This window comes from Trachinotus anak, unplaced genomic scaffold, assembly GCF_046630095.1.
Source record: "Trachinotus anak isolate AG129_WGS33_773 ecotype Australia unplaced genomic scaffold, CSIRO_AGI_Tana_v1 ptg000013l, whole genome shotgun sequence".
NCBI lineage: Eukaryota > Metazoa > Chordata > Actinopteri > Carangiformes > Carangidae > Trachinotus > Trachinotus anak.
Window position 1 is genome coordinate 14,148,515 of NW_027273864.1, and position 16,423 is coordinate 14,164,937.

Consider the following 16,423-nt stretch of genomic DNA (forward strand, 5'->3'; position numbering starts at 1 on the left):
GTCAGGGCATTCAGCATTCAAACTCTCTTGATCAGTTGCCTGCACACATGCATGTGTATGTGCACACACATATACACATGCAAAGACTGAGACTGAGATCATTCAGAGTGCATGAGAAACTCATTATGAGTCAATATTGGTTGCTTTCTGCAAGTTTTCTCAAAGGTTTCTGTCACAATTGTCTTTTTGATCGGAATATTGAATTTAAAATGCATTTAAATGCGAAAAAAGTGAGCGCATCTTTCATTATTTGTACATTACACATTTCTCAATTTCTTGAAAATGTCCTAGAATCTGGCTTTTAGTGACATCAAACAAAATATACAACCTAGTCATACTCACGGTGTCTGTTGCCTATGCCACTGGCATGTGTGCGTTCTTCAGGTGGCAGTGTGTCGGAGCAGCGTCCAAGTGTGAGATGAACCATGGAGGGGTGCAGGAGGCCAGTCACTAGCCGAGCCAGCAGCCGCACAACCACCAGCAGCAGGAGAAGCAGTAGCCCAGGGAGGCCCCGGAGCATGCAGCTGGGCCCTCACTAGCACCAAGTGGACCCGGTCTTCTCCTCTTCACCTGGGGGCCAGGGCTGCAGAATGCTCAGTCCTGTCACCCCATACAGTAAGTCTGCACTGATTTAATTTTCACATGTGTGTACACTGCCTGTGCTTGGATGATTAGGATTATGTTTGGTCACATCCAATGCTGTGTGTGAATACTGTGTCCCAGTTTGTCTCGAGTTTGTTTTCCTGTACACGTTCTTCTTTTGGCTCCTCTTTTGTCCAGGTCTCATCTCCTGTGGTTGTGTAGAGGGAAGCGAGGGACTGGGGGGGGGGTCTCTGAGAAGTCATGTTGAGAAGGCAGATATGGTAATGGCTTTAACAGCTGAGTCTCTCGGCTTTGCATTGAGGAATTTCACAGAAAGTGTCCAGTGTCTGTTTTTCCAGCTCTTCCATGTGAATATTTTATAGTAACAGCTTGTTTGAACAGACAGCACCTAACGCACCACTGTCTCTCCTTTCAGAGCAATGTGGACATACTGAAGGAATACAGTGGAGCAGTCTGTGTATCTAGACTGTATTCAGAGCTTTTCTTTAAGAAGGGAGGATACATAACATGTTATATATTATTATAACAACAAATACACCATCATACCCTAGGATTCTAGGAATAGCTTTACTATGTAATTATGTAAGATGAAAAACAACTTGTGTTTCAGTATAAGAGTATGTATATATTTTATGATTCATAAAAAGTAAATAGTGTAGATGAACTGTCTGCGTCAGTATGAACCTAACAAATTTTTGTTGTCAATATGTAAAAACAGATTAAATCACATAAATCTCACTGACACATCACAGAATAGTCACAGTTAGTATATATGCTAATGATGAGAGGTCGCTAGCCAGGCTGATGAATATGCTTATATTGATTGAGCGGGCTATTGATTAGGCCAAGCTTTAACAGGATTACGACGCTAACCTGATTAGAATATTGCAACAGGGATTTACTTCTACGTAGCGTTTTGTATTTCAAAGAGCAACACAAAGGTAATGACACATATAACGAACATCAAAAAAAATTCCTGAGGTTTCAAGGGAGAACGAGGGACTTTTCTTAGCAGACAGAAGTTTTAGTAACGTGCGTGTGTCACATTCCGTCCTCAAAAAGACTCACAGCGTCATGTTAGGTTTCTTCCCACAGAAACTTGTGCACAATCCTATGCTGGCATTTTTTCACAGCTACAACTATTTTAATCAGACCTCACGGACTGACAAATTTCTTGCCACACACAAACACAAGTAAACATGCAATCACAGTCACCTCATAATGGTCTCTGTCCATAATGATGATAATGTGTGACGTGAAGACGGGGATGAGCTGTTGCTGCCATTTCTTAGTTGCCAGTTACCAGGGTGAAGCCATTCTGTGACTAAAAGCCAAATCCTTAGTGGTGTCAACAGCCTCTCATTAGTCCCATATAGAGGGACATATAAACATCGCCCTCTGCCTTCACACACACACACTAGACCTCCTCAGTAATCATGACAGCTCGTTAAGCAAAGCACACCTTAGATCCTCATTAGGTGTTATAATAAAGACATGTGCTGCTGGCGGTGAAATGACAGAGAAAGAGCAAAGTGAAGGGCAGATGGAGAGGACAGGACATGAGGAGGGACTGGTCAGCTGCAGCCTGATATATGAGTGGACACAATAAGCAAAGAGGGGCCAGGCCTGCCTTGGCCACATGTGTGTGTGTGTGTGTGTGTGTGTGTGTGTGTGTGTGTGAGTGAGCTAAAGGAGTGGGGGAGGGGGAAACTGACCACACAGGATCGGACACACAGTCTTGTCTTTACTACAGCACAGAGGGGGCATCAAAAGAGGAAGACTCTGGGGCAAAATAAGAGTGAAAGAAAAGTGAAAAATAAAATGAGAGGAAAGGGATTAGCAAAATTATATAAAGTAAACTTGTTTCTCAGTAACGCTTAAAAATAAATCTATGTGATTGGATTTCTGTGTTTGAGTGGAAAATCCATGTTCAGACTGTAATTGTCATGTGATTTGGAGCTGGGAATGATTTGTATGTTAGGGATGTGTAGAGGTTTATTCAGATATGGTACAGTAGTTGTTGGCTGACAGCATTGTGGCCTGGTGGACATGCAAGCCTGTGGAAAAGGGGGAAGGGGTAAGAGGAGGGAGAGGGAGGGTTTTCTCCTCAGCAGATCCTCCTTCATGCACAGCATTTTGGACTATGGTCACTGCTTACATAACAATGTAACCCTCATTTACTCTGTAAGCAAAGAGGACAGAGGCAGCTGGGTGATATGTGTGTGTCGTCCATTGACCATTGCAACAGGAATCCTGACACACTTAATGCATATTCATATCCCACTTTTTCCCTGCTGTGTTCTGTATTGATCTTCCAAGCAGTGATGTGAATCAACTCTAACTAATACAAATCACCTAATAATGTGCAAACAGCTGATAGGGTCATTTATCAGCACTGTAAGTAAGCATGTTCTCTCTGTCTCTCTCTACTTTCTCCCTCCCTCCCTCCAGCCTGGGAGTGGACAGTGTGTGTTGAGCGTATGGAGAAGATATGTGCTTTGTAAATAGATCTCAGGTTAGATTCCTGGCATTCCAGCAGCCTGACTCATCCGATAGATGACCAAGAGTCCCTCTGCCTGTTGGCCAGCTGAAGCTTAACACTGTTCCAAGACCACCATATAGGAGTGTGTGCATCTTGGTGTGTGTCTGTCCGTCCTCAGGAAATGCATGTCTTTGTTTATTGTTAGTGGAGTAAAAGCACTAACAGAGGGCCCTTCAGAAGGGTGATTTTTGTCTCCACTCCCTATCCAGCCAACCACTTCTGATGCTTCACAACCCCCAAATCCCATTCCAGGCAGCCCCTTCCCCCACATGTACTTTCATCTAATTAACCTCTAATTACTCATACTGACCATGCAGTGGACCACAAGTCAAACTGGTCTCCACAGGAAACATATATAACTTACATAATCGTGTTTTCCAGTTCCCAAACAGCAGAGTTTTCTGAATATACCATTGATGATATCACTCATTAAAAAGGAAAGGTCAGAGCACTGAAACTGGTTTTAGTGGAGGCTGTTGACGGCTGGACAGAGAGCGGGAGGGTCAAATTTAGTCCATCTCTTTATTGGATTGATCAGACTGCTGTTTACAAGCACTGCACTCCCTGCTTTACACAGTGATGTGCACACACACACACACACACACACACACACACACACACACACACACACACACACACACACACACACACACATACTGCATATTTGGCTGTTTGGTGAACCCTTAGGCCATGTAGCATCCATGTTTAGCTCTTGATGTGGACAGGAGGAGAAAAAGGGGAGTGTTCATCACAGTAATTTTACCTCACCTCCTGCTCTGGTCAGATTGCTGGAGATATGTTACACTCACATACAACACACAACGCTGATTTATACCTCTATATGTAAGTGTCACTGGAGCTACACTATAGGTGAATGTGGTGTTTCTTCCCAGAGAGGACTGTAGTTCACATGTGCCTCATCAAATATGTAACTACATGTATGTAACTGTATGTAACAGCAACATTTTATGGATTATCATAGGTGTGTCTGCAACATTGAACATATCCTTCCCCTCTTCTTGCCTCAACACTTGCTCTCACAGGCCATTTCCTCTTCTTATGTAATCTTGTTGTTTTGACCAATGCTACACAAATTAGCCTTTTCATCAAGTGCTCTCATTCTCTTGACCACAATTGTTATTGGTCTGCATAAAGAAATGACTGTAAAAGTACCATACATGAACATGACCTCAATGGCTGTCCAGAGCTGTAAATGTTACAATATCACAGTGACAACTAAACACAGGCTGCTCAGATGACCAATCACAACTGCTGCTGTGGACTAAAGTTCCTTATTTTAGTTTGTAAGTTTTGGGTATTGAACAAAGTTGAAAGAGAAAAAATCTGAACAGAGACTTGATTTATATTACTGATTTATAAGTGTCACCTTACCTACACTAAGCATCTGCAGTGTTTACATAGGCACAACTGCTTAGTCCATTTTCAGATCGACATTTGAACTGTATCAAAAATTCATGTCAATGTGAAAAAGATCCCACTGCAGAGAAATCATCATCCAAGTGCAATAGGGCTCACTCAAAATGCAATATGCAAGTGTAAACATATTTTAACCAGATAGTGGTTGTTTGGAACATGCTGAGCATAAGAGTGAATGGTACCTACTAATGACTCTTCTTTTCCTGTAACATTCACTACTGAAAATATTCATAACTGACAGGAGTTAAACCAAACCACAACCCAAGTTTCCCTCTCAATGAAAATACAAACTATTTCCAGCTGCCTAATAAAGCCTGCACGGGAAATTTTCATGCTCAAAAGATAGTTTTTAGGTGGATAATAACTTTAAGTCAAGCTTGTTAAGCAGCATAAAACTGTGTGATCTTTAGTGAGCAGTAGTTTGGAAAAGAAAGTAAATGTATATTCACAAGCAGGTGCTCTATCTAATATTATTTTTTATTATTACTCATTTTCACTTTGAATGAATTTTTTTAATGCAGAAATCATTCCTTTCTTTCACTATGGTATTTAAGTACAGAAATTCTTTATTAAGATACTAACAACTTATGAGAATAACTCTACAACCAGTCTCTGCAAAAGCAGTGTAAACTACCTGGGGTATGCATGAATTAAATAAACATGAACACATACTGGATTTACAAAATCCTAAGTGCCAGTGTAAAAGGAGGAAGATAACAGGGAGCAAAGCTGGACCCCAGAGAAACCTCTGGAAGGAAATGGGTATCCAAATGCAGAAATAATAATAAATTGAAGCTTGGTTGAAGTTTGAGTGGTGTATGTGAGAAATGTGAGTTTTAACTACTTTCATGCTGGTCTGGACTACAATGAAAGTTTGTTATATGAAGCTACTGCATGTTGCACTATATCACAGTCACATCTCTGTACACCATGAACAGTTAGAGCCTACACAGGATTATACATACCTCAGGCACACATGGGAACATGTGTAGCAACAGTACAGCGTATAACCAAAATGTGCACAGCTGCTGATATAAACTGACTGGTCTAAAAGATTTGGCCTCCTTTCATGTTCCTGCTCCTGTGGTTTTCTCTTTGCTTTGCATTCATCCAGTAGCCAAACTGCTGGAGGACAAACCTACAGGCAACACTGGTGCTGGTCGACAGTATGATAATCACAATGATTAAGGAAAGCTGTCATAGTACCAAGCCGGCTTAGTGCTCATCTTTGTCTCTTGATAAGCCAAGCATGGCCAAGAATGGAGGGGTGTTTCCAAGCCCCAAGCCAACATGAGATGCTAGATTAGGGTTTGGGGCTCCCTCACTCATCCCTCCTAATACCCAAACCCTGCTCCCGAATATCCTCACTTTAACACAGATGTCTGATGCTATAGCACTCAGGAACAGGAAGAGGTTTTAATCAATCCCAGAAATCCACATTTGCTGGAAAATGTCAAAATGTCAATCTTTTCATAAATTAAATGTCATAAACATGTCTTACTAAGAAGCAGTCTCAGTGAAAAAAGAACTAAGACTGTGTACAGATCATGAAAACATGACACAACTTCTGCTATAGGAAATGTAACATGAAGTACCTGAATGTAGAAATTTGATCTTGAAGAGAATAACGATGTCAGGAAACAAACTGTAGATTTTTGCTTTTAAGTTATCATTAATTTTATTATTTTGTGCTTTATCATGAGATGTATGAACATCATGAGGTGGATCTATGTACTTGTTTCTACTGGTGTCTACCTATATGTAAAAAATAGTTTTTTTCAATCAAAAAGAGAGAAATAGATGGAAGTTTGACACCAGAATGGTTACCAGCATTAGTGCACAAGTCACTATTGCCTTTAAACTGTCTAGCCATGTATTTGTAATGTATATTTATATTAAAGAAACATCATTACTTTGTGTTATTGCACAGTAATTATCAAGTAAGGTTACTGGAAGGATAAGGAGTAAGAAGCTCTAGTGATGCTTCTTTAATTCTTCTCCATGACTTTCAGATTGTCACCAAGCACTGACACTTCCATAAGCCTTGTGTGCTCTAATCCTTCATTAGTCTGGTTTCCTCAGTCTGGCCCTTAACCCATTCAGACCCTCCGGTTCACTCTTCCATCGTCTGATCTCCGAGTGATCCTGTTCAGTTTTCACATTCCTTTGCTGAATTTTGATGAGGATTCCAGACGCAGCAGATTACAGCACTCAAATATGTCTTGGATAGATTATAGACCATCTGGTGAAGACGGGGTGCGAGGAGGAGTAGATTAAAGGCAAAGCGGCAAACGATTGGCTCATGCCTGCAATCAGCATGACCAGTGAGTATCAGTCTGATGAGCCCGAATGTGCATCTGTGTGGCTGTATGCATGTACGATGCCCAGATTTGAATGAATATGTAAATACTGCCCCAGAATTTTAGACAAAGTTTTTGATTCTTCATACACTGCTGGACTTTGTTCACATGAATGTTCAAATATTTCAGTTTTGTTATTGCAACAAGCCAGATGGCGTCAGGGAAGTCTTATGTTTGTATGTTTGATAAAAAGGACAAAATGCATTTAGTAGTGAGTCGAAAACTTTGTAGAGCTGCAGAATGATCTCAGTGGGATTGACAGGAAAAAAACAACCCTTTCAAATTAAAGTCATTTGATTCCATATCAGAAACAGAAATTAAACAAGCTTTTATAATTAAGTCAAAGGAGGATTTACATTCTGATGTAGTTCTCTGTGAACACGGCTGTTTTCTATGGCTCATCTATCTTCTATCAATGTTATAGTGTAAACTTCAGAAAATATTTATAAATAATATTTATTTTTTTCACAATTTGAAATTTTTTTTAATGAACAAGTGTAACTCGAAACTGATAATCTAATTCAGTGCTTGGACTTGGAATGATACTCTCAGATACGCTAAGATGAAAGAGATGAAGCTTCCCATTCATTAACAGTGATTTACAGCCAGATTACCTAAAGCTGAATTTTGCATTTTTTAAAATGTAGATTGTGCACTCCTCTTCAGAATGAAACTGGAGATCTAATGAAGAAGAGCTAATGAAGGTGCAGTTCATCTGTGTTTCTCCAGTTAAATTAATAGTATGTAGTATAATGTGTTATCTTACAGGAAATTCAAGTGAAATTTACCCATATACCCCCAAATCACAGATGCAAACATGTAACATCCTCTATCTTTGGAGCAAAAATTGAGAGAAAAAAATGAATAGTTTTATTCACCAGGTGCTTTATCCAAAAACTAAAACATTATAAGTCCAATCAGCTAATATTTCTATGTCAAAAAAAATAAAGACAAATAAAGTATATATCTATCTATCTATCTATCTATCTATCTATCTATCTATCTATCTATCTATCTATCTATCTATCTATCTATCTATCTATCTATCTCAACAGAAAATGGCTTGAGTGATATCCATCAAGCTCTGATGGTCAATACTGCATTATTCTGTACTTTTGTGAGTATCCATAGCAACCAATTTACCAAAGAACCTTTTGTCACCTGCATACAGTAGGTAGGTATATAGTGTATATATAGGTGATGAAATATAACATCAGAATTTGTTTGTGAGTCCATAATTTCACATCTGCTGACACTGACATTGGGGCCCTGGGCACAGATGCCCTCATACATCATCTTATACGTTTTTGGAGGCTCTTATGTTGACATGAACCATTGAGCCTTTTACATCTGTAATGAGAAATGTTAATAATGGCCCCTTCACAGCAGACACTGTGGTTTAAGGCCCCTTTAACCCTTTGGGCCCCTGGGTCTATGCCCAGTAGATCCATAATCCAGCAGTGATCTGTAGACTTACTGTGAAGTACAATCAATCAACACCCTCTTGTCAGGGTTAAGTAAGATATAATTTTGATTCTAACCTTAGTGTAAAGGGACATGATGTGTGGAGTATGGTGGGAGTAAAAGCCATTTCTTCAGTCTGTGCTAGTAATGTTTTTTGGTTAGCATGATCTGTGAGAATTCCCTGGAGCTTAGGGATTTCTCAGATCCAGGTTGGAGCCTGTGCCAGTTAGGAGTGCTGCGATCCCTGGATTGGATGAGTGGGATTATTGGTCTGAGGGATCATTTCATTTAGGGATCAACATGTGGACCGTTTAGAGGCCCATCTGGTGGTCCTAGTGGACATGTGACACAACCTGACATAATCCACATGTAGACAGTTTCAGACTAGACATGTGAGCAAGTGTGTGTATGTGTGATAATGAATAAACCCCCAACACCTACCACTGCTATTTGTTTCTGCTTTGCTCCTGGCCAGATAAGTGTAAGTAAACTGTTATGATAACTGATTAATCATTTAAGAAGTCATTCTCTGGCTGCACCCCTGTGAGGATTTCCTGGTTTGCATTATTTTATATCACTGTAAATTCAGTGTCTTTAGGCTTTGAACTGTTGGTTGGATAAAACAAGACTTTTAAAGTCAACCTGGGCTCCAGGAAGATTTCTGTTCTTTTATTGAGGCAATTATTAATTAAACAAATACTGGCAGGTTAATCGATAATGAAAATAATTGTTGTAACATTTGTTAAATCATAGCTTAACCAACGAAGCCACCACAACCCATGATTGCAAGACAGACATCAATGATACGTTTTATTTAATCGAGTAATCATGATATAGGCCACTTTTAATTTTAAACAACTGAGATTAAACTTACCCACAAAATGTATTGAGAGAACATATTGTTATATTGGTGCAACTGTATGAGTGGCACGTCCTATAATAATCTGCCATAAGAATTATTTGTCCACCACTATTGGTGAAATCAAGGTCTTGGTTTCTTCCTCTGTCCAGTTTCTGTTGCAGGGAAGCCCCTCTGGCCCAGGCCTGGGGTCAGGACAGTTTAATAATACTCTGCAATGCCTGGAATGTCAGCCTAATGCCAGTTCAAAAAGACAAGCCCAGAACCACTAAACCAGCAGATTACTCTGTTTGTGTAAATGTGCATGTATAATCACACATGGCACATGAAAATCAGACTTTTTCTGACTGCTCAGTCAGTACACTCGTAATAGTGTTCCTCGATGTGTTTGCTGAATGTGTAGTATGCTGAAAACTACTCTGATCCCCCTCTACATAGTGACCCTGCCTTCTATACCCCGTGTCCAGCAGACCCCTGAGGTTTTGGCCGAATTAGATCACACGCTCTGTGGGGGTGGTTTTGTGGGCTAAGAGACTCACAGAGAGACAACAATGGCCCCAGTGTGAGAGAGGCAAAGGAAGAGGGCAGCATGCAGGCTGATAGAGGCTTATCGCCGTGGAGACCAGGCTGGGGGCTATGTTGGCAGCTTCACATAAAGATTAGAACAGTTGTCCCCCGTGTAGATGAGACTGTGCAGAGAGCATTGGCTCAGCATTGGCTAAGCACTGACATGATTCTGGACAAGGGTCAGCTTGCCAAGGTGATTACGAGGACAAATATTCATTAAGCTGGACTTTTAGCCTGCTTGTGAGTTTTGGAAGAAAACAGTGCAAATATATTTCATATCGGGTATAAAACCTTTATCTGGTCTAAACAAAAGGCTGCAAATATGTCATTTAAAACATGTGATACATCACGTCATGGTTGTGTGGACTAATTTAGTTTTGGTTTTGTTTCTTATAGGTCTGTTGAAGATGCACTGGTCTCCCGAGCACGCTGCCCCCTTAACTCAGTGGCCTGAGCAGCACCTAGATGTCACCTCTACCACCTCGCCCCCATCTGCCCACAAACATGACCCCTATGCTACAACTGCTCGCCGCAGCTATGCCCCTGCAGGTTATCCTTGGGCCAGTGATGACATATCGGCCCTTACTGCCTCTTCTCTTCTTAAACGCTATGCTGAGAAGTACTCCGGCCTGGAGCTGCCCTATGAACGCCCCGCTACAGGGGCCTACTCAGAGCCTGGAACTTTCCTGAAAACTGAATCTGAGCCCTGGGCTCTGGGTCAGGGCATGGAGTGTTACCCTGGACTAGAGGCATTAACTGGCACCAAGGTGGGTTCTGCCTCTGTGGGTATCCCAGCCACAGGAAGTGTAACAGTAGTGAGCAGTAACTTGGCCTCTGAGCCAAGTTACAGTGGTGCTGGCTCCTGCAGTGCCCCATCATCTCAGGAATACCCTCCTGCCTACAACAGCACCTACCTGTCCTCAGGATACTGCCCTCAGCCCAGTGCAGCACTTCCCCCTGCCACCCTACACTCTTTGCAGGCCACACCCACTCTAGTGCCCAGCTATAGCGCCAGCACTCCTGTCTACAACTACCCTCCTGGGTGCTACCCCCAAACCAGCCTGTCTTCTGGATACAGCCACCCCAGTGCCTCCTACCTGCCCTCTGGGATTAGTGCCCCAACTCCTCTGGCCCCTAGGCCCACCATGGTGGGGGGGGGCTACAGCTATGCATCTCACAGCCTTGGAGGGAGCACTGAAGCAGGGGTGCCACTGAAACGCAAGGCCTTTGAGATGGCAGAGGAAGGACAGGAGGGAGCGGAGGTGGAGGGTTCACGCTACAGAAAGTACAGCAACGGCCATGGAAACAGTCACAGCAAAGGCCACGGCAACGGCCACGGCAATGGCTACGATATGAGCGGCTCGGCCTCAGATCCACAGGCCTACAAACCTGGAAAGCCCCTGATGTCGCCACCATATGGCGGGGCAGGGGACTACAGCCCACCATCAGGCCTAGCAGGAGAGAGCGTATCAGGGGAGCACAACTTTCCTCAGCAGCAAAGAATGTCTCTGAAGATACCTGCATCGCACACACGATCTGAGGACCCCGCTGGAGGCCGCTGACAGCATTTGAGAGGATTCCCTCAGTCTGCAACCAACCAGATTTCTTAACGCAGACAGATTTGGAGGAATAATATTGGATTTGCCAATGAAACGTTTAATTTCACTAGAAAACATGAGAGGGCACAAGAGTGTCATGTATTTCTTGTGCATTTTTAACATTTTCTTTATTCATGTTTTTTCCAAAGACTCACAGGGGCCTTTTGCCCTGTAAGCTTGAGGTAAGTATTTTTAAGGGGTTATTTTGAGGCATCCTCTACATAGATAGCATTAAGACAGTCTAAATGTATGAGTGTCTGTTTCTCTCAGGATCCTATTTATTTCCTTTCTGCTACTATGGCAACAGCACTGCAATGTTGCTGATTTTGAAGTCGGTGTAATTATTTGTGGCCACTATGCTTGTAAAAGGCCTTTGACTGCAATTTGTTCTACCATGCCACAAAAATCATTACTGACCAAAAAAGTAAGGAGAGCAATAACTGAAATGGTGAGATTGCCATACTACTCCAGCACAATCACTGCTACTTTACACAGCTCACTCCAAGGCTTGGTGTGTCACTAAGCCTTGAGAAATGAATGTTTCCCTGCTTTCCATATTCCCTTATTCATATTCTTGACTTCTTTTCAGTTTCCTTAACCCTTTCCTTCCCACTCTCATTTGTTATCTAATCTCTGTCTTGGAGCTCTGCCTCCTGCTCTCAACCTTTTCAGTGCTGAACAACTTCTGTCTTTGTCCAGTTTATACAAACCAAGCTGCTTATCAAATGATCCCATGAAAGTATACAGCCCTTTTTAATGTTTTGGCGTAAAGAAAGAGTGGGGAAATAACTGAAGATTTTATGTTCATTTTAAAATATATTTAGCATTCACACAATGACCGTACACAGAGTATATGCAGATCATCTTCAAAGCGTGTTGTTTACATGCAGATTTCTGCTAATCCTAAAACAAACAGGTATATTTTCTAAAGAATCTGTGAATAATAATATCTGGTTCTGCTAATACCTTGCCTTTAATATCCAGTATCAATATTACAAGAAATGATGAGTATACAAGCCTAAAAAAAAGAAAGAAATAACCATGCTAAAGTCTGCATACTGCTTAAATTCACTCACAAAGCAAACTGCATAAACCTGTTTGGATGACAGAGAGGATACAGGTTTAAGTAGAGGCTATTTGCTTGTGAGTGAGTGCCTCTAACCATTTTTGCTCAGTATTACATTCTTTATGAAGATGTACCTGCTTGTCCTCTTGGATTTCTTTTCTTTTTTTTTTTTTTAATATATATGCATTCTCTTTATCTTTGCCTCTCAAAAGGATGATTTATAGTCGTGTTATTGAATACTCAGGAAGATTATTGTTACCTCAGAATGATAAAATAAGAATGTATGTTATTACCTTAGGGTGTTTGTAAGGAGTTTTATGGAGCATGATCAAAGCGGAGCCACGGCTTTGTCAAAGAGCAAAGATACTCTGAAGACTTCAGGGAAACAATGAACTTACAAGGCCTTTGATACTAGCAGTAGAAAATTACATATACACACACGCGTGCACACACACACACACACACACACACATACACACAAACACACACACACACACATAAACACACACACACACACACACACATACACAAACACACTGCTTCTTAGCTCTGGGGAAATTAAACTTGAGGTTTTTGTACCAAGGCCTGAAATGTTGAATGTAATTCAGATATTTTTTTTAAAAGGACAATACATGCCATAATGTACATGGATGATGTTTTTAGATATATGAAACATATTTTCTTCATGTATAGATGTAATTCTCTTATAGGTTTTGGTGGAGAAAAGAATGACATGTTAAGTGTTAGTGTAGTTAGCAGTGGGGAAATGGTTTTGTGGACAAAAAGTCAAAACAAAGCACTCCTGATAGACAAGATTTGACATATCAAGACATACACATTCTACAGCATATGCTCTATAATAGGCATGTTTATTAAATGTCTTAATAAAGTGTCCATTTTCCATTTCCCTTGTCAGCATTTTAAAACAGCTTGACAGTGTGTCACCAGTCAATCAGCTTGAATTTAGCTTTAACATGAACTGACACCATGAAGAAGGGAGAAGTTAATTGTGACGAGCATTGAACATTAACAAAGGGTGTGCACTGTCAAAAAATATGTACAGTCACAAACTTTTTTTTTACCAAGTTGTAGCTTTGCTGCTCCACTATTTCACCCCTTCATAAATTGTGCCATACAATTATTTAGTGGAAAATTAAGGGCGCTGTAACAAAACCAAACTCCTGCCTAAAGCATGCCCAGAGAGTGAATCCCCCTTAATAGTGAGATTTAGGCTGATATGCAACTTCAGATTTAGTCTGAGATTCAGTGTGAATGAAAAGCATTTTAATGCCTCTTTTGGAAATATAAGCACATTCATAAAATTAAACTTACTCATATGTGGTTGATTGTGAAAGAGATTTTACTTCAAATTGTGCTAAAGAAAAAAATACAGATTAACAAAAAGGTGTTAAGCATATGGCTATAATAATGTATTCTTACCCCCAGATTTTAAAAGTATTTAAGCGCTTAGCTACAACAATGCTCTTCAATACCACACAAAGAATGTGCTCTACATTAACCTTCACACTGCGACAGACAACAGTATTTGCTGGTGTTACTGTTATTCATTAATGTAAGTGGAGCTGAATTTGTCCAACTGATCAAAAATGGGATTTCAGTGTTATCTTTGTAATTCAGTTGTACTTTTGTTGTATCTTGTACATTCTCTGTAACCATTTCTACCTCATTTTGAAGACGTTGTACATGGAAATATTTATTTCATGTCATTTCACATGCCAGTTTAAAGAGCAATGTTTCTAATTCTTGACCTGTTATAGTCTACCTCAGTAAAGACTGTTGTGTCATGGAGATGAAGATATCATACCAAAAAAAGCAAAAAAATTGACTTTGTCGTTTTGTTTGTGATATTTGAGGTTTGAGGTTGAACGGCCTCATCTTTCACTGACATATATTATGATGAGACCCTTAGCATTCCTTGGCATTTTCACCTCACAAATAAGTCCAAACTCATTCTGCAACTTTACTACTGCTCTAGGAGAAATTATAGTGCTTCAACTCCAAGAAATTTACAGATCTTCCCTCCACTTCACCTAATATTGCAACAACAACAACACAATGCTGTTTCCCACAGTTCCTGTTAACAGAGACAATATTTTTGTGTCTGTACTATTTGTATTTATTCCAGTCCTCTCAATGAAATTCCTCTGGAAAAATTGAACTGCCTTTAAATTCAGCTAAGTGAACTTATTTAAATCCCCCTATACTTTATTCCATATTACATAGTTCTTTCCAGAAAACTTTTTTATAAATCATAAAGAAATAATGTACCTCCAAAATTACCACTTCATCATGTGAATAAACTTATTTTGTTAAGCTGATATTTTTGCTTGTAAAGCTGAGGAACCACAGGTCTATTTCTGTTATGTAAAGAGCCCATAAGCTCATGAGAGCACAGAATAAAAGGATGGCAAGAGTGGAGAAGATCCCAGCCCTCTTCCCCTGGACTTCCCCTATTCACAGCTTTATTGTCTGGAGGGCGGAGGGCATGCGCTGGCGTGTGACAGATGTCTGAAACTTTTGTGTTGTCAGTCACACTGACTATAACCCTGCAGCGACAACAAAACATTTCACAGCAAAATCCAGTTTCACGAGAACTGTTTAACATTAACCCTGTAATGCCTGACCCCAGAAATAATGGACAGAAAATTCTGATTTCTTGAATCTGGAACCTTTATTTGGCCCTTTCACAAAATTTGAAAAAAAAAATTACAAAAAATTATTTGCATATAGGTTTTTCCAAATTTTATACACGATTTTACTACATACTAAAATGCAAAAAAAAATGTAATTATAACTTGCTTCAACAGATTAAGTGTTCATGTTAGAAAATAACTAAAAATTTCAAAGAAAATGTCACTGGAAAATTGTAAAAATCGCAATTTTCTTTACCTTGATCCAGTGAGTTGGGAACTATCTGAAGGTGGCCAACTTGGATTGTCCCATGTACTGTGTTTGAATTGTTGCAGTGATAAAGGTATCCACCAGGGGTTGGAAGACAAGTATCAGATTGGATACAAGAGGGTTTTGAGTGAAGTTTTTACCATAAGGTGATGCAATAGGTCTCAGAAATGCTTGTATCAAATTTGATGCATTTGGCATTATAGGGTTAAACTATACCGGTATAGTCATCAACTCCCTGAACTGAACTTTATATTTTAAACACACCTCAAACCATATTCAAACCACAAATCAGCCATCCTCATTAAAAAGTTGTCTTTTGCTAAGGCTCTGTTCCCATCTACTGACCTCGCGTCAGCAGCCTCTCAGGCCCAAGTCTAGTCCTTAGCATTAAGGCCTAGATTAAACTCAACCTGGGCATTTAATTACCTTTAAATAACTGTTTTAACCTCTGAAATGCCCATGTCTCTGGCCGGTGTAACAATCAATTCTTCTCCAGCTCACACAAGCAGCATGAACTGCAGCAGCATCAGATACCAAATATAACAGTGACACCTAGAGGGTCATCATAAGAAGTACAAGGTCATATTCAATAACTGAGAATAATTGTGTTGGTGGTGAACAACTAATAAAAACCAATGCCACAAAGTAATTTGAAATGTGTAACAAAACATAAATAAATAAAAAAGTTAAAAAGAAACAATGACGAGAATACATGAGCATAAATCATGGACCTTCTGATGTCATATAAATGCATGTCTTTAAATGTAAACAGAGATGATTAAAACACATTAAAGTAACTGAACACATGGGCATAGGGAGACTTAAATATATCAGGCATAGAGGCTCAGTTTTTGTCTTTAATTTTTAGTTTTCTTCTTGTCAATTCTGAGCTGGGTTTAGGTCCTCTTTTAAAAAACTTAACTTGGTATCTTGTGAGTATTTCTGCTCATTACTATGGCGCCACCTTGGTTTTTCAGGTTCCTGCCCAGTGTTTCAACTGCTGCT

At 40.2% G+C, this 16,423-nt stretch overlaps 1 protein-coding gene across 1 annotated transcript; it reads left to right on the plus strand.

Annotated features, from left to right (window-relative positions):
* Window positions 1-479: 479 nt before the first annotated feature.
* On the plus strand, window positions 480-14,303 carry LOC139630708 (fidgetin-like protein 2). The gene is made up of 2 exons (XM_071494375.1): window positions 480-615; window positions 10,229-14,303. The coding sequence occupies exons 1-2, from the start codon at window positions 591-593 to the stop codon at window positions 11,392-11,394; spliced, it is 1,191 nt and encodes a 396-aa protein (XP_071350476.1). The 5' UTR covers window positions 480-590; the 3' UTR covers window positions 11,395-14,303.
* Window positions 14,304-16,423: the final 2,120 nt, after the last annotated feature.